A 27,597-nucleotide genomic window follows, 5' to 3' on the forward strand; every position below is an offset into this window, starting at 1 on the left:
GTGAAGATTAAGCTATTTAGAATACAATATAGAATATAACATGCAATGGAACAATGCAGTATATATGAATAATACCGGCCGATATATCGAAATCGGAATATTTGACTCCTAATAGGTATCTGGCCCAGTATCAGTCTTTAGTCTTATATACATACTGATGACACCAGACATGGGATGAATACAAATGTCAGGCGTAGCAAGAACCCCCCTCCCCCCAGCTGTGACTCATACACACCATTTAGTAAAAAACCTTTCAAATCTTAGTCCAGCTCAGGGCCCTGGTCACACACAGTTGACCATTTCCCCCACGTATATCCCCCTGCAGATGACTGTGGTAGACTATATATAAACCATGTACTAATGTCTAACTGTGGTGGTAGACTATATATAAACCATGTACTAATGTCTGTGGTGGTAGACTAAATAAAACATGTATTTATGTCTGTGGTGGTAGACTAAATAAAACATTTATTTATGTCTGTGGTGGTAGACTAAATAAAACATTTATTTATGTCTGTGGTGGTAGACTATTATGTATATGTATTTGGTAAGTTAAAATTATAAATTTTATTTGGTATACAGCACCAGATCAGTATATCATATTTATCAGAACTACTTGTTGCACAGGTCTGGGTCTCAGCTCACATTTGATCATAACCAATGTGCATATATTGGTAAAATGCATTTTAAAGTAGTTATTTATAAACATTGAAGTACATGTGGAAAAGTTCCTATAGCTCTATGTCAGCTCCAGACGTGATGCTTAAAAAAAGTTCCAAAGCCCTAAATGTCTCATCTTTTTTGAGAGAAAGTGTTGTATTCGTAGTTTCCTCATGACGTGCATTGGCAACTAATATGCAGCAATGGCACAGCTCATTGGCCACAGCTGTTATTTAATGATAATGGCCCGCTAGTTGATTTACAATTTCCTGTTATTCACCAACCAAGATGTCTTGGATGGAATAATATGAACAGCCCATTATTATCACAGTTGCAGATCTCAACAAGTTTCACAGGCCCACATTACAATTTAGGACTCTCACAAAACCTTAAAGGTGCTATAGATAACATTCAGCCACTAGAGGCTGCACTAGAGCACCAGCATGTAATTTATTCAATCAGGTGCATTCCACCTGGGGACATGGGAAGTAGGGAGGGGATACATGCACCCAACATGTAAACAACAACATTCTTTTTGGACCCACCAAAAATATATTTTTTAATCATTCATCAATAATTGTTTTTTTGGGGGGGAAAGCGATGCTTTTATTTTGCACATTTCTAAAAGCTCTTTTGATGTATTTATAATATATATATATATATATATATATATATATATATATATATATATACAAAAAAAAGATTACTCTACATAAAACAATATCTATAGCACCTTTAACAGAAAAAAAAGAAAAGAAAAATGGGAAAAAATTATAGAAAGACAATATCCCTGACAGATGGTCAGGCATGCAATAAGTGTTGAGGTGAGAAACTAAACATTCCAGGCTTGGGATGGGAAATGATCATTCATGACCACTCTGTGGTTTCATAAACTTTATTAACTTGATAATAAAAAAAAAAGAGAGAGAGAGAGAGAGAGAGAGTACATCAACAGAAAAACATAAACAGTATAACATTGTATTCAAGCGAAACCAAACACAGCAGATCAATCCCACAATGCAACACCTCGAAATGGGTACAAAACAGCCGGGATATTTTCTGTGGGGAAAGGCGGCTGGATTTACACTGCAGGCTGAAATCTTCTGTCAGTATTGTGACGGTTCTACGCTTCTCATTCCTGTCCAAAAACAGGAAAAACCACAAGCTGCTTTTCCCTTTTCAGACAGCAGTGAAAAGATGAGATGAATTTCTCAAAAGTTCATTAGCACTATGAGTGACTCAGGTAGTGGATGAGGATGTTTCTTCCACTGGCAGAACATCTGATTTTTTAGCTCTTTGTAGAACGTGAGTGTCTTTAGTCTCAGACCCTTGCATTAAATGGTCATAAAGATCACTAGGAGTCGTTCTATTGCACAAATTTAGTATTTTTTTTTATGGAATCTGATACTTCCCAGTTTACACAGTGATCAGAATAATAAATAATACAAAATATAATTATAGTGATAAAAAAATATCTGATCTGTGCCACAAAGGTTTCAAATACAGATGTTCTGTTCCCGAGTAAACTCCATTTAAGTGTGAAGATGAATTATTTTCTACTGTAGGCCAATGGGGGGAAAAGAACACATCTACTGTAGCAGCCAAGATAAGATGTGTTTGGAGAGTCCAGCCCAGTTCTTTCGGCAAATATGTCGGCCGAAAACGCATAATTAGAGTTGGCAGCGGGTAAACCATAGAGAGTGGTGTGACCAGCTAACTAAATGTGTCCATAAAAAGGTAATTTGATCAGTTTACACAAATCAAGCTGAAAGGGTGTTGGCACATTTTCACATTCAATCAGTGTACCGTCTGTCTCCTAAAGGGGTATACTGTGTTTAGAAGCAGCATGGTCACCAGTATGGTCTTAATAAGATCATCAACAACTGACACAGGGACCCATTTACGCTTTCACAGGGACAGGTTTGGTGTGTTCTCCCTTGTCTGGACACCATGAGATCTGTGCCGCACAAGAGTGCTGTGTAAACCCAGCAAAGTTGTTGTTTGGTTAACAAGAGCTGGTTGTTGAACAGAATTAAAGACTGTGACATGGTAGAGACATGGGTACGGAAATCCCCAAACAGATAACCACGGGTATTGCAGATGGCAAGGAGACACGAGTAGACGGTATATGGCCAGAGCCTTAGTTTGATTAACAACAGTTTTGCCGTCGCAGTTTTCAGTGGCAGCCACGTTTGTTCCACAGTCCTGCTCCGTGATGACCACTGCAGAGTGACTTGCTGTTCTTAATCCAGATGATCTTTGCAATGTAGGGCCTCTCACAGAGTTACAGTATGCGGCCCAGTTGCAGCAATCATCTCTTAACAGTCCTTCTCGAGAACAGGGAACAACATGGTCGTCACAACACAGTGAGCGTTGCCAAACTCTTTCCATCAGTGGCCGATGGATCTATAAAAAATTCTAGGGCTGTCCCCGACTAAGGATTTGGATAGTCGACTATGATTGGACGAAATTTGCCGTTAGTAGACTATTAGTCGAAATTTTTATTTTTTTTTATTTACCTTTTTCTTTATCATTCCATTTGGGCTATGGGGGGGTGCTTAATGTCTGAAGGAGTCGACTGTAGGCTTCTTGTCCTCTGCAAAAGCATGCAATTGGTCCACTGATGGATACATCTTGATATTTGTCTAGTCTAGTGTGTTCATTAGATGGGTGAAATCCTCTTTCAGTGCCTCTGTGCCAGTTTTCTTAGGCAGTTAGCCTCTGGTATGCGTGCCATTAGCGTTAGCCACGCTTCTAGGCCTCTTTTCTTTTGGAAAGAATGATAAAAAAAAATGATAAAATATATATATATTTTTGTATTCGACTAAGAGGTTGGCAGTCGACTACGGCGCCTTTCGACCGATTAGTCGACTAATCGACTAATAGGGGTCAGCCCATTCATAAACCACAGCACTTTCCAGATCTGCATGCCTTCTGACTCTGAAGATATTTATTACAATCTGCATTTTTTTGTTTTGTTTTACCCCCCAGATGTTTTAGATAGTTTTTTCCAGATGTAGGAATGGGTCCACAAGCATATCGGCGACACAAAGACAAAACCCATTTCACAGCTTCATTCAAAAAGGGTCAAACATGCTAACTGTGCGACAACCCAACAACACACATTGGATTTTGTGCACACACTGAAAAACAAAACAAACATACAAATAAACCGCAGGCATTGGAAACATCGAACTCTTAATTCTGTTTTTATCAATACATAAAGGACTCTCACTCACACACACACATACACGCACAGTATTTCCAAAAATAAAAGCTCTTGGAGGTACTTGAATTAATCTGTTCTGTTTATATTATGGGCACATATACATCGTCATCATGACTTAGGTTTTCTTTGATGCGTCTGCTGTCATACTCTTTAATTAATTATGCATTAAAATATTTAATAGCTCACAACCTTTACAAAGGGTTAGGCAGATGTGCGAGTGTTATTGGTCAATAGAGCATCTAATACAGGCACAAGACTCTTCCAAACAATGTAAACTTTTCAAGATGGTTCTATATTCTCATACTGTACTTGAGACAACGTTTTCAAAAGAAAATGTAATATATTAGTCTGTTCCAACAAAGTGAAATGAAGCAGATTACAACCGAGGTGCGTTTTGAGATACTGAGCTGAATACTGGCAGGGAACTCAACCTAGAGACTCATGCCTGAACTCACTCATATGAACGGAATTGAGAAAAAAATATCAAGCAAACAAACGAATAGGCTAAAATGTAACAATTTTGTCCCATAGATTGTCTCGTGTAAAGGCATTTGTTGAGCATGTCTAACGGAGCCGCCGTCCTTAGACAGCAGGCGGACACTCGACAGAAACAGCTGTACTGGGAACGACTGTATGGACGGTTTCAAAGTGACAACAATAACATTCTTAACCCATTTAGACCTAAAACGCCTGCTAATAATGCATTATATAGCCTGCATATACACACAAATGTGTTTCCTGGTTTCAATGGGTTAAAAGAGGACCCCTGTTCACTCCTGTTGCAATGTTAGCTAATGCAGTTTAGACATTTGGGTCTAAACTGTTCCCTAGCAACGACATTCCAGTGAGACCGTATATAGATCCATCAGGGTGCATCTAAAAGCGAATACTGCCAAATATTTAGTAAGAACGTGATTATACTGATTATTAATTTACCAACAAAATGAATGTCTTTTAAGATCTGCTTTGCCTTAAACGGAGCTGTAAGTGGTATTTTCTTTGTTAAAATAAGTAGTCTACATGTTAAAATAATAGCTCTACACACTCCGACAGCCATAACTAATATAGAGTGTTTGGTCAGTAACATGGGTCTCCCAATCCCTCCGCTCTGCAGTGAAGACAAAATACATGTTCTGGTAAAGTATCGGATAAAGTTGGAACGGGATACCAGAAAATGGATTTTGTATTTACTGCAGAGTGAAACCCAGCATGTTATCGCTCTGCTCCTGGTTTTCTGATATGTCAATGCACTGAGACTGCTCTAATGAACGACCTGAACCACTGACCTTCAAGCCAATAGAAAAGTGTATACCTGCCCGTCATTGCGTTTTGAAAATAAGGGAAATGTTTCCCCCCATCACAATAAAAAGTATACCTGGCTCTGTCCGACTCTATGGCACCAAGAACTGCCGTTTGGCACAGAACTCAGCTCGGGTTGGAAAACAACTGTACTGCAGGTTATGAAGTAGTAGTCAAAGAACAAGATTATGCTTGAAAAATGGAGAAACGCAGATATTTGTGTACTGTTGGCACAGTTATTAGACATATTGTCTAGTGCAGGTTTTCTGGATTTCCAATGTGGCCTTTTAATTTAATATTTTTTTTCTTTTATAGTTATACAAATAAGAAATGGCATTGTCTCTCATAAGTGTTTCACAACCTTCAGATTAATCAACTTATTGATCATGTATTTTAAAATGTAAAAATACATGTATATTAATGGGGAAATCAACCAGTGTTTTTCAACTCCTAAAAAAGGTGAACTTTTGAAAATACTAGGCTTCTACTGTATGCTGACGATATCCTCTTCTGACTTCAACAGGTACGTGGTTTTAAGGAGAGGTATAATAGCACTGATATCGACATAATGGGCATAGCCCAATGGAAGCAACTATAAGTGCTTGTGCACTATCGTGTCTCCTTAGCTTAGAACTAAGAAACTTACTCCAAAATGCCCCCCACCATAAACTTTATGTAAACGTCTTGAAAACGTTTTCACCTCCCAGAGTCTATGTATTTAGTTCATGGTAGTTGGGTATCTTGTTGTTGGAAGTTTTTTAGTTTTTTAGGGCCAATTTGACATATATGAGTATGAGAATTTAATTATGATTCAAAGCAATCAAACTCTAATACAAAAACATATACATATTCTCAAAAGAAAAAAAGCCTTGTAGGAAAAAAATCCTTCTATGTGAAAATAATGTAAATCAAGATGTGAACACCTCAACTTAAAATACAACAACATAAATATATGAATCTAATTTTATTATAAATAATTGGTCACTTTATATTCTAACAACATTGGTTACGGATGGGGCCTTAACAGCCAAGGCAGTACATTAGTTAGAACAATACCTCTTTTCAGGACGGGGTAGTGATGACAGGCTGGACTAAGTCACAGTAGTCCATCACCCTGTCCTCTAGGAGGAAGACGTAGAGCAGGAAAATGACTTGGATTTACAAAGACACTTAAATATTTTCTCTGACTCTTAACTCTGTGTGGCTCATATCTGATCATCTTTTAGTTTTGTAGCCAGGGGAAAAAACCGCTTGGAATGTTGTTTTTTCATTGTTTAGGCCGGCTATGTAAAAAGTCAGATCTTTTCACCACAAGTTTAAAATCCTTATCCGTCTCTTTGTCAATCCAGACCAAAAGTGTCATAGCCAGTAAGAATTTGGGGTACAATGTATGCACAACGAGATTAGAAAAGTGCATTTGTGTGGTCTTTCACAGGAAACATGCACTGGGCATGAGTCATGCATTCTCCTTATTTGCTAAATCTGTGTGTGGCCCGGCTCCCTTAGTTACTGTTGCTATGTCAGGCGAACGGTCAAACTGACATCTGTGACGTCAGACCACTAATGAGTGGAAGTGCCTAAAAGACAGTCAGATTGCTATGTCAATTGTTATTTTGCACATGGCCAATTCCAACTGGCTGGGATGTAAGTCCATGTTCTTCCTCCTAGATCCAGGCATGGGGATACATTTTCTGGAAAAGCGCCCCTTGGCAGCTCTCGACACCGGGCACACAGTTCAGTGTTTAGAATCATATAGAACTCTACAGAAACAGACATGATCTGCTACCGAAGAGTTAACGTCACTTGGTGTAAAGATCTCTTATCTTCACTACACACTGCCCTTCAAAAGGGACCCTACTGGTTGATTGAAATACACCCCCCAGTCATACCTTACATGTAAGCGTAAGGCCAGGCAAGACTGTAATACCTTTTATGTCCTCCAGAGGGAGTGTTCAGGACCAGAGTAGGAGAAGGAAGCGTGGAGGAGAAGGAAGGGAGGGAGGAGGAGAAATAAAAAGAGGGGCCATCCTGGTCAGAGTGAGGAAGAGTGGAAGGAGGAGGAAGTAGAGGGATGGATAGTGTTAACTTCCCAGAGTTGGAACTATAAAAATGACAGAATGAAAGGAAAGAATAGGGAAGGGAGAAAGGAACAAAAAAACAAATGACCAAAGGAAGACAGAAAGGAAGGGGGTAGGAGGTTAGGAGGTTAGGAAGGAAGGAGGGTAGGAAGTTAGGAAGGAAGTCAGGAAGGAAGGAGGGTAGAAAGTTAGGAAGGAAGGAGGGTAGGAAGTTAGGAAGAAAGACAGGAAAAAAGGAGGGTAGGAAGTTAGAAAGGAAGACAGGAAAAAAGGAGGGTAGGAAGTTAGAAAGGAAGACAGGAAGGAAGGAGGGTAGGAAGTTAGGAAGGAAAACAGGAAGGAGGGTAGGAAGTTAGGAAGGAAGGAAGACAGTAGGGAAAGAGAACATTCAAGGAACAAAAGGAGAAAGAATTAGGAGGGAAGCTGTTCACCGGACATTTCCTGGGTTTGATCTAGCATGCAGCACATTTCTTTTCATTGGGCTGGTCGGGGCCTAGCTTGGTGGCCCCGTTCCCATTGGCTGGGTCAGCGGGAGGTTTGTCGACACACTGTTCCATCCTCTTCATCACCAGGTCAAGAAGAGTGATCACCGCCTTGTCAACCTCGTCACCTGTCGCCGCACTCGTCTCAAAGTACGGGATCCTGTAAGGGACAGAAACAGATGTTTTTACATTTCTGAGGGCTGCATTAGACTCAAAGTGTAGGTGGAAAAAGCATTGGCAGGGACAAAAAGAGAAATATCTAAACAATCCAACGCTTCCAAAGGCTATATTTACATCAGATTGTGTTAGCTTCTGTGTATGTGTATGTATTTTGAAGATGTAAATGATTAGATATGAGCCTGTATTCACAAAAACTCAGCAAGTACTGGCTGAGCCTCAGAGGTTGTCTTTCAGAATGAATTAGATTAGATCATCCTGTTGGCCTGAGACCAGTACTCATGACCTGGGAAGCTGAGATTTTCCTTGCGGTTGCAACATGGAAGAAAAGCACTTCTCAGAACCACTCATATACGGCCTGCATTGTTCTACATGTAATATATGTAACTGTATATTGTTATAGATCTAATAGAAGCTCATATATACCTGTATATTATATATCCAATATACAGTAGAATGTAATATACCCATTATTACATATCTAATATAGAAGCTAATATAGCTGCATATTATTACAGATCTAATATAAAAGCTCATATAGCTGTACATTATTACAGATCTAATAAAGAAGCTCATATACCTGTATATTATTACAGATCTAATAAAGAAGCTCATATACCTGTATATTATTACAGATCTAATATAGAAGCTAATATAGCTGTATATTATTACAGATCTAATATAAAAGCTCATATAGCTGTATATTATTACAGATCTAATAAAGAAGCTCATATACCTGTACTATATATAATTACAGATCTAATATAGAAGCTCATATACCTGTATATTATTACAGATCTAATATAGAAGCTCATATACCTGTATATTATTACAGATCTAATAAAGAAGCTCATATACCCATATTTATCAGCCAGCTCCTGGGCCTGTTTCTCCTGGACTTCTCTCTGGTCAGCCAGGTCAGCCTTGTTTCCTACTAGGACGATATCTGGGTTCTCACAGTAAGCATTAGCTTGCAGCTGGCCTATGGATGGACAAAGATATACAGTATGAGACAGAGGTACAGTTAGAGTTTCATTCTATTCCACCAGTTGAAAAAGCTTGACATACACTAACAATATGTATGACAATAGTGACGTGTTAGAGAGCTGGTTTTAAAACTGGTTTTCAAACATATTTTCGTAATATTCGTACATCCCAAAACTGATATGTAATGAATATAAATTAAAAAAAATATATAATAATAATTTAAAGAAAGCTTTCGGTTGCTGTCATCTGTGAATGAATGAATGATAATTGCATTTATATAGCGCTTTTCTAGACACTCAAAGTGCTTTTTGCTGTGTAGCACCCAACCTTGGGCTATGCAGGCTCAATGGCTGCCATACACTGGCACCAGGCACACATCACACTACACAATGGCTGAAAGGCTCAGAAGACCGGGATTGATAGACACTTAAGGGGGAGGGTTGATTAGGAATGTCGAAGGAACTCCTTACGCCCTGGGTTCTTTAATGACGGACGGGACCTCAGTTTAACGTCTCATCCTAAGGATGGCGCCGTAACAGGGGCATCGTTACTGCCAAGTCCAGAGGACAGAGTGCCCCCTGCTGGACAACTACACCACTTGTCCAACAACGGCCTTGACCAGGACTGTTACTGGTGATCTGAGTCCGGAGCTCTACCCATGTAGCCAGAAGATAATTAGATTCTGATCCTGGGTTACTACAGTATATCTAAATGTTACAAACCAACTAACAACTAAACAGAACAACAACTAACCTGCAGAACAAACTACCAAACTAATACTAATACCTAACAACACACTCAATTACCTAACAAACTGTTTTGTTGCCCATCCCCGTTGGGGTGGTATATGTGTGGAAAAGACATTAGCCCTTTCACTACCACTGGGTTAACCCTTTCACTGCGACAATACAGAGGGTTAACCTTCTGTAGTGTGGTAGTGAAAGGGTTAAATCATGACCGAAGATATTATAGAACATACTCATCCAGTTCCTGACATTGAGGAAGCTCTGCTGGCTGGTGAGATCAAACATAAGCAGGAAGCCCATGGCGTCTCGGAAGAACGCCGTCGTCAGGCTGCGGAACCTGGGACACAGACACACACACACACATTAAATAATAGTAAACAGATTAGGAAAATAATCCCTGTAAAATGCTGTGGTGAACACACACAAGCATGTAAGAGATGTGTCTGCAGCAACCAGGTGAGTCTCGTTTTTGATTTTTTTTTTTATGTTACTGTACATCCTTTACCCGAATCAGGATGCAAGCTGGATTGTCTGGGATGAAAACGTTTGCCCAGAATATCCTCAAATTATCAGTGGCTTCAATAGCCAAGTGTTTTTATTTATTTATTATTATTTACAAACTCACTAACTCACTGGTGGTTAGCTGCTCTGCCCCTAGAGGGAGCTCACAGGCACTGTACTTGAGTTGGCCTTGCATGCATCTACACGCAGTGGCCACTTCATTAGGTCCACCTGTACACCTAATAAAGTGGCCACACTCAACTTTGTGTTGCGAGACAGATGAACGTTTGAAAGTTTCCAAGCAGTGCCAAGTACCAGACCGAGGAGTCACTGTTCATTTGTGTTTCGTGGTTTGAAATAGATTTCTAGATTCGTATACGAATAACGGATACGATATATATGTACCTATATGCGCATATACACAATAACCTTAGTTTAGAGAGCCAATACATCACACAGACACAAAATAGAACTCTTTTATTCAGTTCAGGGGGAGAACTGAGAGATAAACCTTTGAGTTACATAATGAAGAGTGACTCACCTCGCTGTGACTCATCGAGCCTTTTCTGAACAGATTGGAAGCTTAAAATTAAAGATGCTTCAATCAAACAAACACGAAGAGATTCACATTAAAAGCCTCGCATATGTTGTATATGCACAGACGCAGCAGGCAAACGCACACAGAAATGCAAAACGCATAAACAACGTGCATGTACACCACCACCAGGACATTATTCTCCACCATCAACCGGCTACTCCGCCCCCTCGATCCCCCCCGCCCGTCAGGTGCCCACGACCTCTGCTCCGGGTTTCTGGTTTTCTTCCAGGACAAAGTGAACACCATCTACCAGCAGCTTGTGGTGCCCTCCTCCTCCCCTTCACTCGCACTTCCTCCTGGGTGTTGTGGAAGTTAAGATTCCCTTCCCCCCTCTCTTCAGTGTGTGTGTGTCGTCCCCCCCCCCCCCCCCCCCCGCAATGCAGCTTCTCCTCCTTCTCCCCGGTGGATGCTCCTCAAGTTGCCAGGCTTATAGCTTCGGCCAAAGCCTCCACCTGTCCACTCGACCCCATGCCGACTACCATGGTCAAGATCTGCCTCCCTGCTCTCTGCCCCACCATGGTCAACATCATCAACTCCTCACTGGAATCTGGTCTCGTCCGCTCCTGCTTCAAAACAGCCTCCGTTACTCTCATCCTCAAGAAGCCCGGTCTCAACACTGACGAGCTCAACAACTACCGCCCGATCTCCAACCTCATCACTGTTCTAATACGTACCGTCACAACTACGGTATCATCACCGCTCTAATACGTACCGTCACAACTATCATCACTGTTCTAATACGTACCGTCACAACTACGGTATCATCACCGCTCTAATACGTACCGTCACAACTATCATCACTGTTCTAATACGTACCGTCACAACTATGGTATCATCACCGCTCTAATACGTACTGTCACAACTATCATCACTGTTCTAATACGTACCGTCACAACTACGGTATCACTCTAATACGTACCGTCACAACTATCATCACCGTTCTAATACTTACTATCCAAACATCACCGCCCTAATACGCAGTTAGGGCTGGAGACAATGGACAATGATGACAACGACAACAATAATAACACCAACGAACTGTGATGAATGAAGACAACAACAACAACAACAAAGATGAACAACAAGATGAAAAAATAAAAGCGTACCTCTCCTGACCGGCTGTGTCCCAGAGCTGAAGGTGCACTTTAAACGTCTTTCCTGATGTCGTCGCATTGGGGTTGGATGCTGTGTACGCCTGGAGATAGAATGATAGAGAGAGATAGAGATGGGAGGTAAATAAGTTAGGCCAGATAATCATCTTCAACTGCAGACTCTTAGTGATGTCTAACTCTGTGGCACAGATCAAATCATTTTCTGTTACTATACTATCCGAGCCAAGGAGCTGCTTGACTATCAGTCGTCGCCCACATATCAAGAGAAAATAACTTTTAATGTTGGAAATCTCGCCGGTTGCCATCTTGGTCCTTACTGCCAAAACATGGACCTTACTCCTCCCAAACTATACCATGTCCGTCATGGAAGTGAGCAGCAACTGCTGCTGAGCTGCTGCCATGTTGGATCAGCAGAAAATGGCACATCGGCAGCACACGCGTTCAGGCACCATTTTTATGGGTCGAGGTTCTGCCTCGCAAACTGCAGACGAGAGCAGGGGTCAAGCAGATAACTCAAGGGCCTGACGGGACCAGCACAGCGGGACCAGCACAGCGACCCCTGCTGCTTACCTTAGATTTACAGTCTCGTTTCAGGGATAGTTTTTTTTTTTGCACCGTCAATCATTTGAAATAAAAATCAATAATGCAGGCTCTTGGCATCTGAAAGGTGAAATCTAAATCCTAATAAATTAGTGACACACACACAAACTCAATCTGAAAAAATCTTTTTCTTTATATACTGTATATGAATGAATGAATGATTTTTATTTCTTCATGATTTATTTATGTCTTCTTTTACAAAGCAATGAGTACAAACATGCATATGTACAGTAGTAGGAAAGAAAAACAGTTTCAGAAAATAATTTTTCAAAAACAAAAGGTTACGGAAGTTTCATAGTTATTATAGTGTACAGTTATATATACAAAACATTTACACATTTTTATTTTTGTCACAGTTGTAATATACAGTTATATTATAATAAAATATTATTAGGATTATAATAAAGTTTTATATTTATATATCACCTTATATTTGAAAAATTTCTTAAATGTATGAATCGAACTACAAATTTTATTTTAACAGTTCAAGTTTCAAGTTCAAGTTTCTTTAATAGTTGTCATACAGAAGTACAGAATACTTTCATACAAAATGCTTCTTACAGTTATTCCACAGGTTTACCCCTATAACATATATACATCTACTTTTAATATTCGTCCTTGCCTTTGTGTTTTTGAAGACGCATGTTCCCCTGAGTTCATACTGGCTCTCTCTAGTTTGTTTATATTATAACTTATACATAATTAAGTTATGTCAGTTTTCCTCTGCCTACTACCAGAGACAAATGATATTACTTGGATCAGGGACAGAAAAAAACACCCCAGACAGGAGTGCTCACCATGGCCAATGTTGTAGGTTATTTCTTCATTTACATAATTTAATTGAACTTTGAATCAACACAATACGAGGATTCCGTGTTCTCCAGATGGTCATATTCAAACTCATTAACTCTCAAAACTAACTGGCAAACTAAACAAATGTGTGCAAAACTGTTCAGAGCTCTGGGATATGAGTGAGACTATGTGCAAAATAATTCAGCATTGTTTCTTTGGTGTGAGCCTCTGGGAATAGGAAAACTGAGCACATATTCATAGGACTTCTAAGAACTGGAGCACGGATCTAGGATTACTCGTCAGACCAAATCCCATGGCGGCACAGACTGAAGGCTTGTTTGAGATGAGTCCGATCTGTGCCGTGTTTAGGCCGCCGCCTTGCGAAGCACACTTCATGATGGGTAGAATTGTGTCAGACTGCACTGCACAAGCCTCTGAGACCTCGCAGGGCCGGGGCACGAAGTTCCCAGAGCAAGGCGGAGTTCCCAGAGCAAGGCAGAGGTTCCAGAGCAAGGCAGAGGTTCCAGAGCAAGGCAGAATCTCCAGAGCAAGACGGAGTCTCCAGAGCAAGGCGGAGTCTCCAGAGCAAGACGGAGTCTCCAGAGCAAGGCAGAGTCTCCAGAGCAAGGCGGAGTCTCCAGAGCAAGACGGAGTCTCCAGAGCAAGGCGGAGTCTCCAGAGCAAGGCGGAGTCTCCAGAGCAAGGCGGAGTCTCCAGAGCAAGACGGAGTCTCCAGAGCAAGGCGGAGTCTCCAGAGCAAGACGGAGTCTCCAGAGCAAGGCGGAGTCTCCAGAGCAAGACGGAGTCTCCAGAGCAAGGCGGAGTCTCCAGAGCAAGGCGGAGTCTCCAGAGCAAGGCGGAGTCTCCAGGGCAAGGCGGAGTCTCCAGAGCAAGGCGGAGTCTCCAGAGCAAGGCGGAGTCTCCAGAGCAAGGCGGAGTCTCCAGAGCAAGGCGGAGTCTCCAGGGCAAGGTGCTACTGCTGCTCTACGCCAACTGCAGAACCTTGTGAATGATGGGAAATTACTTGGTTTGATCAAAAACTCCAATTGGCTCAAAAAAGCCTTATGTCGCCACCCACCAGGATTTTATTTTTCTCTTCTTACTTTCAACTAATCCTTCTCATTTATAAAACATTTTATTCATTACTTCATCATTATTCCAATAATATAGGTTCCACTTCATGAATTGACACCACATTTTACGAGTAGCTTACTGACATTCACAATTGAATGCCTTATACGGTGAACGCTGCATTAATAAACCTCTGTGCAATGTCAAAATAAATGTATAACGTCAAAAACCCAAAAGGTCTTAGTAGGCTATTCAAGGCATGTATACGGCTTTTGATATTTTTCATTTAAATAGATAGATTTTTACGTTGTAGTTAGGCGTTATAGATAGTATTCTTCTTCATTAATATCAAAACCAAAATTAACCTGCACAATGTCTGACTTGAAGCCTGCTCGCCTGACTGCAATTGGCTACTCTTGCGTCTCAAACAAGCCTCAACACTTTGGGTGCCAAAGACGAGAAAAGTCGTTTCTGGGCCTAAGTCGTTCAGTGCCAAAAACGAGAAGTTGTTTCTGGGTCGTTATTCCTTTTTTTCCCCGATATTTTTATTCATTATCCACCCAGGGAGCCTGTTGTAACATATGGAATGAGTCCGAGGTCCCCAAGGTGCAATACCGGCCGCATCCCACTAGACGGCGGTATTGAGCACCCTTTGCAACCTTGTATCTTTCTCTGTGGGACGGCCACACGTCTCCGGTTTCATGTTTCCTTGTCGGGCGAGGGCACCCGGTCTGCCGGTTCCATCGAAGCGCATCAAATAACCCCGATCCATATGTTGTGGTGGATTATGCCGTGGGCCAAATAAGCATTCGATGTACCAGATGGTGATCAAACAATTGGAATATTATTTTTGGAATACTCCCGATCACAGGTAAGAATGATCCGACGTCAATTTGAGCTTGATCCTGCAATGCTTTTACACAGATCAGGCTGATAACCGTTTTTAGTGTTCAATGCGAATGCCGTTACTGACAATAGAATAATCAGAAATGACCCCCCCCCCCCCCCCTTTCATGCATTCATGATGGAACATAATACCTATGATATAGATTTGATTTCGGGATAATAGCGTATACAGGCAAGAAATGGCAACGTCTATAGTGGAATGGACGTATAGGGCTCTAACTCAGCATTTCATGAATTACCCTAGACCGCTCTAAAACCATACTTATATTCACCACGGTATAACACGGGAACGTATGGATGGGAAAATGTATTCTTTTTCACATATTGAACGATAGATATGTGATGTCAAATGGGCCATAGTATTGTATCTACAAACAAGGTGACCGTTCCCTATCTATCTAGTGGTGGCCTCGCTACAGACGGCTTCGTCTAATAGCTGGTACTCAAAGTGTTAAAGGGGGACTTCATTCAGCGCCGATTTATTTTGCACATAATCTCACACATATCCCAAGGCTCTAAACTGTCATTTAGTTATTGAGAGTTAATGAGTTTGAATATCTCCCCCCATGATGTCATCAGACAAAATAGCCATCCCTATTGCAATCCTTATCTAAATTATTTTCATCTACATCATTTCATTGAGCTGTAATTAATACAACACAAGGATTTAGTGTCCTCTGATGACATAATGGGAGGAGATACAAACTCATTAACTCTCAATAACTGTTGAATGTGTACACAACTGTTTAGAGCCTTGGGAATGGGATATGTGTGAGATTATGTGAAAAATAAAACTGTGTTGTTTTTCGGTGAAGTGCCCCTTTAAGTCATTGATCATTTTGTTGAAAAGCTCACAATAAGCCTGGTCTGGCTCTTGAGGGTGGTCCTCCTGGGTATTGAGTCACCACCCTCCTCTCTTCCCTCTTCTCAGTCCTCTGAATAAACTAAGTAGCATGTGTAGCAAGGGGATTGGGTTTCTTCATTGAGCGTTTATCCTTATCAGTATTAGTGAATATTTTGAATATTTATTAGTAAATATAATATAGTATAAAAAGGGGTGGGATTAAATAAGTGTATGCTTCTTCCCACTCCTTTTCAAATATGTAAAAAAAGAAAAAGTTTGACTTTGTTTGTTCTTTGTTATTTTTATTTCTTATGGACCTGGGCCCTCATTCATCAACGTGGACTTTGACCTTGACCTACTTCCACACGTAAGCACGGAATTTAGAACTAGCGCACGCACAGGGAAGTCGGCATTCATCACACGTGCGTAAGCAGGCTCTACGCACACCTGTCATGATGAATCCCACCTTGGCCCTGCGCCGCAGCTCGTGCACGCTTTCACGTATTTGCATACCAAAACCGCCCCGACCAACCAAATATGGTCAGGCCCTCCCCTTCAAATACCATGAGGGAATCCCTGTGCGTGGAATGTTGGAGGATGGCAAAGCGAACGAAAAAGAGAAACTACACAGACACCGAGGTGGAGGTCCTCGTAACGGAGGTGGATAAATAAAAGGCGGATTTGTAAACGGTGATGTCAGATATCAACGGCTCCCTAAGACCATTGCTGCAATTCTGCCTGGACAGTTCAAAATACTAATAAAGACCGTTCGTTGACCACTGTTTGGCGTTGGTTGTGTTGTGTGTCATTATAACCGTGCTGTACAATATGAATGCCTTTATTAGTTGTGTTCGATTGGCTATATGATTTTTAGAGGCATCTATTTTGTTGTCGGCTAATAAAGACCGCGCTGGAATATGACTGCCTTTTCCCGTGTTGTTTGATTAATACCCACGGATTAAAGTTCTCCTCAATTCTATTCCAAATCGCGATGGATCTCCCGTCAATTTTCTACCTGCTGCATTATTTCTAGAGGCATACTACTACAATCTATTTTGATGTCAGTATTGGGTAGCCTATATAAACAATATAATACGAGAGCATATACAAGAACAATGAATCTCACTGCATGTATGATGTATCCTGCCTTTCAATACATGAACTTGAATTCCATCATATAGTCTGTCCACTATCTGCATGGTGTCATTGCAATGCGTTTTCTATTCTTTCTTGTACAGTAAAAAGGGGGAAGAACACTATATTCATATGACTTATTCTGCTTACAGCTTCGAAATTCCACTTGTTTCGTTTAACGTAAAGCCGTTTAAATATAATCAAAACGTTCCCGTGTTTCGGCGGTCTGTGCGCAAAATAATAACGAGTTGAGCTTTATGATTTATGATGAATTGAAAATGGGGGACCCTGATGTAAACAGGACGAAAGTTGGTCTGCATCCCCAATTAACAATTGTATGTACTGAGCTGTACTGTACTGTACCCATTCTGCAATCTGTTAATAAACTTTTCAATCAATCAATCAATCAAGCTACGCGGAGCGCAGTCAGTCAGTAGCCTACACCCCGTATATTCCGATAACGCTATATAAACCATGAATGAATGAATGAATGAGAACTTTATTAACAGATTGCAGAATGGGTACAGTACAGTACAGCTCAATACATACAATTGTTAAGGGGATGCAGACCAGAGAAAGACTTTCGTCTTGTTTACATCAGGGTCCCCCATTTTCAATTCATCGTAACATATATGACATGCTGCATTCATTCTGAGAGAAATATCTATTATTCCAAATGCTATTTATAGGGTTTTGACCATAATTACACTACTGTTGCTATTTTACAATGAACTATAATGAACTACGGTTCATAGAACATCCAGTGTTATTATGCACAGAAGCTCATTTCCTTGTTGTAATAATATATTCTACCACTGGGCGCGAGGTACGCCAGGTCCGAAATGTGCGTAGATGTAAGCACGAAGTCAAGTTCAAGTTGAAGTTGATGAATCCCACTCTTTGCTTAGAAATGATCGTACGCACGGGTTACGCACAGATCTGTGCGTAGAACACGTTGATGCATGAGGGCCCTGGATTCTTATCAATCCAGGTCCACCTTCGTTTATTAATTATACAGTGCATGTCATCTTGTTGGGTAATGTTGAGGAGGTTATTGTTGGAGATGATCTTGGGCCAGAATATACGCAGGATTTTGGGCAGGCATGAGGTGAGGAAAGTGGATAATTTATGGATGTCGCTTTCTGTGGTTTTCCAGCATTCTGCACTGTATAGTAGTGTTGCGAGTATGCAGCTTTGGTATATCCGGAGTTTTGTTTTGTTGCTGTATTGGCTTGACTTACAGATTTGTTTAAGTCTTATGAAGGTTGTGTATGCTTTGTTAATCCGGTTTTGAATGTCCTTACTTGCTCCCAAGGTATGTGAAATGATCTGAATTTTCCAAGACCTGTTCTTCTATTGTTATATGTGTTGGTGTATTGGTGTTGATGGGCATGACATTTTTTATTGTTGTTTACAATCAGTCCAACTTGATGGCCATAGTGTTGGAGTCTGTCTCTCTTTTCCTGGAGATGTATGTGTGTGTATGTGACAGAAGGGCTAGGTCATCCGCAAAGTCAAGGTCTTCAATGGTGGAATAGAGGGTCCAACGAATCCCTCTTGCCTTGTCTTCTGTGGTTCTCCTCATAACCCAGTCTATTGTAAGGTTGAAAAGTAATGCTGACATGGGGGGCGGCTGGGTGGCGCAGCAGACTAAGCGCTCGTCACCAACGCGAGAGACACTGGTATCGAATCCGGCTGCCACCGTTGCCTCCGGCTTGGCCGGCCGTCATACTGGCTCAATTGGCAGAGTCAGCGGGAGGGAAGCCGGTGGGGTGGTATTCTGGTTGTTGTAAACAGCGACTCCTACAGGTCGGTCAGGGTGCCTGCACAGCGAGGGAGGGAGATGGTGAGGGTAGTGTGACCTCCCACACGTTACACCTCACCAATGAGAGTCCACGGCCCGCGCTGGCAGGTGAAAAGAAGTGGCTGGCTGACTCTGCATGTATCAGAGGGGACATGTGATAGTATCTATCAACCCTCCCTAGACCGACCAGTGGGGGGCACATGCGAGCAACGACCAGGAAGGGGAGGGGGGAATTGGCATGACGACAAAAACACAGAAAAACAGGAGAAGAAAAAGTGGATAAAAAAAAAGTAATGCTGACATCACACATCCTTGGAGGACTCCAGATCATACTTCAAAACTGGTGTTGCTTGTTCCCACAGTGCAAGAAAAGCCGGTGTAGAACAGTTTGATGACATTAACTATGTGGGAAGGGATTCCATAGCTTCTCATAAAAGGAGTACACAGCTCATACTGTATCTCGACTAAATGTGAAACATTTTATGTAAATATTCAGTCATTTTGAAATGATAGTTTATTATGCAAACATTAATGTCATTTGACAATTCAAGTATCTAAATTCAGTATAGTTTTTCACAATATCTTTCAATACCGTGATTTGATTAATTCCTTGATGGCACCGCTATACCCGGCCCTAGGCATAATACAACTTTACTTTGTTCTATGAAGAACATCTCTGTGTAGCCAGAACCCACACTCATATTCCAACCTTTAGACCAACCTAGTTACTAGGGGTGTAAAGGTACACGTATCGGTACCGAACCGTTTCAGTGTGTACCGTACCCTACCGAACGGCTGTGTACCGAATGAATACAACGGTATGTTAACCACTAACGACCGCCCACCGGGGGCTGTTTTTTTTCACAATCTAATAAATTATTATTATTATAAAAAAAAAAAAATACAAGTCGATTATTATTTTCAATATAGAATATTCGTTTGACAGCCCTAGAAGTACAATTAGTTACTGCATACTACATCACACCTGAGTGGAACATGGAAAGCCAAACTTTCCCCCATTGTACCAAAAACCTGTACCGAACCTCGACTTCAAAACCGAGGTACGTACCGTACCGTGGTTTTTGTGTACCGTTACACCCCTACTAGTTACCCAGGAATAATCTGTGTACTCCGTCGGTTGCGGGGCTGTCCCGATTACCATTTATTTGGGCTTCAAAGCTTCAGCAGTAGTTCATTTGGTGACTAGGTAAATTCTCATTCTCATTCTCTCCCTCTGTCTCTTCTCTCTCTCTCACTCACACAAGAGATGAAGAATAATTATCAAGCGTATGAGTCATCCAGACTGCAGCCACCAGAGCAGACATGGGGGATTAAAGCAACGCTGCTGACAGCATATGAAACCTGCCAGGGTAACACACACCACCAAGGTGACCACACTCCTGAAGACTACACAACCTCTACTCTCCAAGGGCAGATACCAAGTATTAGTAAATCAAGAGGCCAATATTCAGTTGCAGTAAAAGTGAACGTTTTTGTGAGAAAATGTACAGTAACACAACCCCCCCCCCCCCCCCCCCAATAAAGCTGCCTTTAAATTAATATATGGTTAAAGGAACAAGCCAACCTTTTGGAACATTAGCTTATTTGCAGTCTTCCCCAGCATCAAACAAAATGATAGGTAGCCTACTCTTCTCATCTCTATGTGTGTGCAGTAGCCTACAGAGAGAGAGAGAGACCTGTAGCATGCTAGCTAGCTTACACAATGGGAGTGGATACAGAACATTATTTACATTTACAAATTTCCCAAAAAGTTGGCGTTTTCAATGTTTGCACATTTTCAATAAAATTTTTATATTTCCGATCCAAACAAAGCTGTGTAGTGTTTTTGGAAGTTAATGTTATGTATTTGCATGCTGTATGTCTATTTAAAATGTCCATTCAGTTTGTCAAAGTCTATAGTGCCTGCTGGGAACGTCATGCACATTTGCATTTGTTCAAATGTTTTACGTTTTGAATCTTAAACATGATGCTAATAGCAGTAGCCATACCATACCACCAGTTAAACTGAATGAAAGAACCTCAGGAAGAGACAGAGACAAGGAGAATCATTGATACAGTTATACATTTTGATTCTGTATTGCGATAGAGAGAGACGGCCCTTCTCACCTAACCTTTACTACTAATGCTACTGCTACAAGTCAGGGAAAGAGAGACGGCCCACGTCCAGTGGTACAACATTTGCGATGATATGTCCTGTATCTTTCCTCCTCTCCTACCCGTTGTGTTCTGTACAGCTTCCCTAGAATGGAATGTTAGCATTGTTAGCTTCCAGCTAGCCTTGTCCCATGTTTTCAATGAGGAATGCTAACTACTATGCTCAGTTCCTGAACTAGGGAAAACTGATGCTTCCAACAGCTAGAATGCCCTCCAACTGACTCTAGGGCTGTACTGAATAGTTCGAAGCTTCGTTCATAATGTTGACAGTGGAATTCTAAATCAACATTTGAATTTGTAATTTTTAATTAAATAATTTTTGTTTAATATATATATTTTGACATGTCTATTCATTCTGTTTAAACCAATGGGGGTTTTCTTCACATTTGCAGATAAAGATTAGGCTACACTAATATTATACTATTATAGTATATGACTCGTCATAAACATGTAAATAAAACATTCATCATAAATGATGTAGCCTATCTGCATCCACTTGGCGCTCTGCACTCCATCAAGACGTCACCATCACTTTCGTACCAACCGTGCCCTTATTGGATTATTTATGTTGACGAAACTGACGAGTTATATTCATTAAAGAAAGTTGATTTAATAAAAATAAAAAATACTAATTTAATCAGATTAATCACTTTATTCAAATTGAGGATTTAGTTTGAGAATATAAAAAAATAAAAACATTTATTACGTCATAAAATATGACGACAGACATTCGAAGCTTCGTTCTAATACTTCAATAGAAGCTTTGAATGTTAAAAAATTACATTCGGTACAGCCCGTCTGACTCTGAAGCTGAAGGTTCTTCCAACACCTAGAATGCCCAACTGACTCTGAAGTTTGTCTTCCTTCTCTTGCTGCATTTAAAAGTATGATCTCCGACCACTGTGTGTCGACTTGTAACTGTATTCGCTGATTTTTATTGTTTATTCTTATTTGTTGTGCCTATTATGTAGTATGAATCTGCTGATAACTGTGTCTTTGTTTTGTAAGCTCGTTGTTGCTGTAAATGAGGGTAACCTCAGTGTCTCACAAGTTGAAATAAAGGTTTGAAATGAAATTAAATGAAATACTAACATTCCCTTTTAGAGAATCTGAGACAAATTTGCCCCGCAATTAGGCTTGCCGTAGTAGTCTGTGAAACCAGTTACTCTGTGTTCAGGAATCCACTACTTGCCCCACCGGTGTATGTTATTATAAAAAAAAATATTTATAGAAATAAAACCCATTTAGTAAATTTTCGCATATCAGTGCCCATATTGAAATAAATTCCCAGCTCCCTTCTGTAAGTACTTCTCTAAGTACTTCATAAACATCGCTGTTATCCCTCTTTCCTATACTGTTTCAGTAGCGCGACCAAGGGAGCTAAATGTGTTATCAAGCCTGTAAATAAGACTACATTATAAACTTAATGTGTGGACAGCAGCTATTTTTATGTTTCACTTTCACTTAGTTTTAACTTCACTTGAAGGAGAGAATTTTATTCGGATTAAACTAGAGCCATATGGAATCCGCGATCACGGAATCGTGGACGGAATCGCGGAATTGAGCAATAAAAATGGAATCAACTAAAAGAAGAAAAAAAATTAACTTTTTTTTTTATGTTGTGGGACTTGTACAGCACTTTGTTCAACTTTGTCAGTGCTGTAAAGTTTTAAACCTTTTTAAATCTTAGACAAACAAAACACTTTGCTTTCATGAAATATTGTAAGCCGTCATTTGAGGCTTTATAAAAGCAGCACAATGAACACAAATCTGTCAGTGCCGAGTCCGACCTCATCTTAAATAACAAACAGCATTGCTTGTTGTAGTTAACAAAGAGAGGCAGGGTTGATTTTGCAAAAATGTATATACTTTTTTTTTTTTTTTTTTAAATAATCGAATTTTATTTTCATATTTGAATCCCATGCATGCCCATCGAACGAAGCTTCGAAGCTTCAAAGTATTTAAGACAGCCCTATTAAATGGACTGTTATATCTTATTAAATTGTGGACATTTATTCATTCCCACTTATCAGACACTATTTCTGATGGTAAAATGAGCGTACAAAGCAAAATACAGAATTCTGAAATATTAAAACGGAAAAAACGGAATTTGGAAAAAAAGAAAATGGAATTTGGAAAAAAATAAAACGGATTTCATATGGCTCTAATTAAACCATGAAGCAGCAAAAGCTTGACTGGAGAGGAGCTCAGAGGACCAGTCCAGACCAGCCACAGTATGTTTGACTGCAGAGGAGCTCGGAGGACCAGTCCAAACCAGCAACAGTATGTTTGACTGGAGAGGAGCTCAGAGGACCAGTCCAAACCAGCAACAGTATGTTTGACTGGAGAGGAGCTCGGAGGACCAGTCCAGACCAGCAACAGTATGTTTGACTGGAGAGGAGCTCAGAGGACCAGTCCAGACCAGCAACAGTATGTTTGACTGGAGAGGAGCTCAGAGGACCAGTCCAGACCAGCAACAGTATGTTTGACTGGAGAGGAGCTCAGAGGACCAGTCCAGACCAGCAACAGTATGTTTGACTGGAGAGGAGCTCAGAGGACCAGTCCAGACCAGCAACAGTATGTTTGACTGGAGAGGAGCTCAGAGGACCAGTCCAGACCAGCAACAGTATGTTTGTGCAATGCACTAAATAAGGCTGCAGCTATATTGGTCTGTCCGTCAATGAACAGATAGAAAAGTGACAGAAGGTATTACTGTACGTTGGTTTATTTTTTAACCTAACCAACACTATCTGTCCAACAAATGGATACGAATCATTGAAGAGGAATTAAAAACAGTTGTTAAAGATCAAAGTAAGCGCTCTACAGATATTGTCAGAAATGTCCGGTGGCACCGGCAATACCAGTGTTGTCATGAGTTTATTAGTTATGGGAAATTCCACATCACCGTGGCAACCCTACCCACAATATGCCAAGAACTGTAACCAACATTTTTGAGCAAAATGTCATATTATCTATTTTTACAATAAGTTGACGTGAGCGTGGTCTCTCAACTCTAAGTACATGCTCATGCTCAGGGGCCACATCGACAATACTTGAACCAGCAACTCTAAATATAAAAGGGTTATTATTACTCACCACTCGCTTTTCCCTGAAGTCTATGCCAACTGTTGTGATGAACTTGGGGTTGAACTTGTTGTCTGTGTAGCGGTAGAGGAAGGTGGTCTTTCCCACCCCAGAGTCTCCCAGGGCCAGGAGTTTTATAAGGTAGTCATAGTCCCCATCAGTCATAGTGCTACCCGCTAGGAACCTGAAGAAACAAATAGAAAAGGCCGATTAAATACACAGCATATACACATACCGACACATATACAGTATACACACCCTCAAGACCCCTACGTTCTACATCTTCTGGCCGCCTCAGACTCAGACCCACTCCTATCAGAGTTCCGGGGGGGAGGGGGGGGGGGGGGTCATCAAAGAGAAGCAGGCTATTCTCAGTCCTCGCTCCACAATGGTGGAACGAACTTCCCACCACAGTCAGGACAGCCGAAACCCAACCAATTTGCCGCCGTCGACTAAAAACGCACTTCAATCAATATCTTCTTTTACTATCTTGCACTTTGCTACTAAATAATCTTCCTTGACTACATTACTACCTACTATGCTAATATGTCTTTACTACTATGCACTCAAGACTGTAGCACCCAAGTTCAACACTGTTTGAAGAACATGGTTACTTAGCTGCCAGAGTTGTACCCTTCCCGCTGACCTGTTACCAGAACTTGTAAATTGCTTTGGATTAATGACTAAATGTAAATGTATATAGAGACACGGATGGCAAGGAGCTTAAGACAATAATCATAGTCCACTATGAGTCATAATACTAGCCGCTAGGAACCCAAAGGTATGGTACATCTGTTTTCAAGTTTCAAGTTTCTTTAATAGTTGTCATACAGAAGTACAGAATACTTTCATACAAAATGCTTCTTACTGTTACGCTCCAGAGACTGTGCTAGACAAGATAGTATCAAATAACATAGTATAGCATGTAAATTAGAAGTAGAAAATGAGGTCACAGTGTTCAGTATAGACATATGTACAATGTTCGATGCAGAATAGACGTAACTGAGTTACCATATAATATACAATACTATGCAGTGTACTAATGTACAATATTATATAGTGCAAAGCAGAAATGCAGAAATGGGATGAGGTACAATTTAGGTACAATTTACAGTAAGGTGTACGAGTTGTAGTGCAATCCTTCATCAATAAATATAAAGTGTGGGGAGTGGGTGCTACAGTGTGTTTGTTTAAAGTGAGTGTGTGCTATAAAGTGTGGGGAGTGGGTGCTACAGTGTGTTTGTTTAAGGTGAGTGTGTGCGTGTGGATGTGTGTGCTATGTGCGTTTGATGGTTGTTGTTGTGTAGTGTTCATTGTTCGTTAAGCAGCCTGATGGCCTGGGGATAGAAGCTTCTTCTGAGTCTTTCTGTGCTCGCCTTGAGACTCCGGTATCGCTTGCCTGACCGCAGCAGTTCAAAGAGGCAGTTGTTCGGGTGGCTCGAGTCCTTAATAATTCTCTTAGCCTTCCCCCTGCACCGCTTGTTGTAAATGTTCTGGAGGGTGGGGAGCCCCCCTCCGATTGTGCGTTCGGCTGAACGTGTCACTCTTTGTAGTCTGCTTCGGTCTTGTGCAGTGCTATTCCCAAACCAGGAGGTGATGTTGCCAGTCAGGATGCTCTCTATTGTACATGAGTAGAAGTTCTTAAGGATCTTCTGACTGACTTGGAACTTCCTTAGGCGCCTGAGGAAGTAGAGGCGTTGTCGTGCCTTCTTCACAACACTGTCAATGTGTGTGGTCCATGTCAAGTCCTCGGATATGTAGGCTCCGAGGTACTTAAAGCTGTTGACTCTCTCAACCGGTGCCCCGTCGATGCTGAGGGGGCTGTAGTCCTTGACCCCCGACCTCCTGAAGTCAATATAAAGGCTTATTATTACATATATATATATACTACTTGTTACAAAGGGTCAGATTAAACCGAATATATATATTTATTGCCTGAGATCCCATGTATAGTATTTGTATATCGTTTGATATCCCTTGTATATTCTTTGTACATATATACGGAATATCCCTTTAGTCTACAGGACAGACCATAATATTCGTTCTCCTATTGGAAGCGATCCCCTAGGCGCCAATGACTTACCCCCTAGACCCGACTTGAAAGGTGCCGACGAACATGTCCCAACTAGCCCCGGTTCCGCGTAGGAATACGGCTACCGAAATACGAATGGTACTATTTGTTCACCGTGCACATAAATAGGGCGCAAGAAATGTAGAACTCCTCTTAGTCCCTTGTCCCGTTCAGTCTCGTTCAGTTCCAGTTATCCAAGTGACGTCTCTCCCCACTACGCAACGTGGGCAGAGTAGGGCTCGCATCGCCCCAAGATAGAGTCTCGTGTTATCCTAATACGTTTGTTTAACGTATCGTTCGCTATTTATTAGTAAACCTTCATTACGAGTCAAAGACCACGTGAAGTGGGTAATTGTGCGTCTACATAGAGCATTTATTGCCGCGTACTAATAGGATAGTAACGTCAAGTTCAACCGTGCACTACCGCGCACCGGAGGATACCTACACCGGACCAGCAGAGCCACTTTCCGGCAAGGATTATTATTCTTCATTGCTTTGACCAAGCTGCTGGAGCAGAGAACCGCCTACCCCACTGCTACTGTGGGATCTACACCTGCCCGTGAGACCATCACTCGAGCCCGTCTCTGTCGTACCAGAGGCTCCACGGCTTTCACCTACGCGGCGCGCACCCTGGGACCAGGCTGCCTTTCCCCGCTGCTCCAGGGAGTAAGATCGCCTCCGTGGACCATTGACTTTCATAGAGCATTGCCTCCCCCTGCTGGCTTACAACCGGTAGTACACCCCCCCTCCCCAGAATACCAGATCTAATTCCTAACATTCCATATTGATTTACTTACGTACATTCTTTGCCTTATAAGCGCACCAAAGTAATGTAATATAATATTCTTTATGTAATAAATATTCTAAACGAGTATTTGTGTGGAAACCGTTTCATTGTGGAAGTGTTGTCATCTAATATACTTGTGTACAGTAAGGCCAGTAATGTACATACACGGTAGTAGTTTAATGATACTAATACTTGATTAATACAGTCAGGGAATTGTACCCCTCAGTTACAATTGGTCCTTCGAGCCGGATAATAATTAGCGTAATATTAATATAATATTAATATTGACATGGCCGATGACGAACACTCCACAAACGGTTCTCCTAAGCTAGATCGCCCGCAGCGCAGACGGCAGCCACCTCCCTATCTAGAGGCATACTCTGTCAGTCCAATACCTAGCTTTAAAGGGAAGTTAAACGCGGAAAAAGTAGAAAGTAAAATTATGTCCGACCCTAACAAC

General features: G+C 41.2%; 1 protein-coding gene across 3 annotated transcripts in view; it reads right to left on the bottom strand.

Moving 5' to 3' along the window:
- Positions 1–1,550: 1,550 nt before the first annotated feature.
- rab27b (RAB27B, member RAS oncogene family) overlaps positions 1,551–27,597 on the bottom strand; it is a 125,234-nt gene continuing 99,187 nt past the window's right edge. For all 3 annotated transcript variants that reach the window (XM_084325466.1, XM_084325465.1, XM_084325464.1), the window contains 5 exons: positions 24,292–24,463; positions 11,864–11,952; positions 9,892–9,995; positions 8,784–8,907; positions 1,551–7,908 (listed from right to left, as the gene is read on the bottom strand). In XM_084325466.1, the coding sequence (XP_084181592.1) occupies positions 7,719–7,908; positions 8,784–8,907; positions 9,892–9,995; positions 11,864–11,952; positions 24,292–24,444 (660 nt within the window). In that variant the 5' untranslated portion in view covers positions 24,445–24,463 and the 3' untranslated portion in view covers positions 1,551–7,718. The remainder of the gene's footprint in view (positions 7,909–8,783; positions 8,908–9,891; positions 9,996–11,863; positions 11,953–24,291; positions 24,464–27,597) is intronic.

Source organism: Notolepis coatsorum, assembly GCF_963971535.1.
Source record: "Notolepis coatsorum genome assembly, chromosome: 11".
Classification (NCBI taxonomy): Eukaryota; Metazoa; Chordata; class Actinopteri; order Aulopiformes; family Paralepididae; genus Notolepis; species Notolepis coatsorum.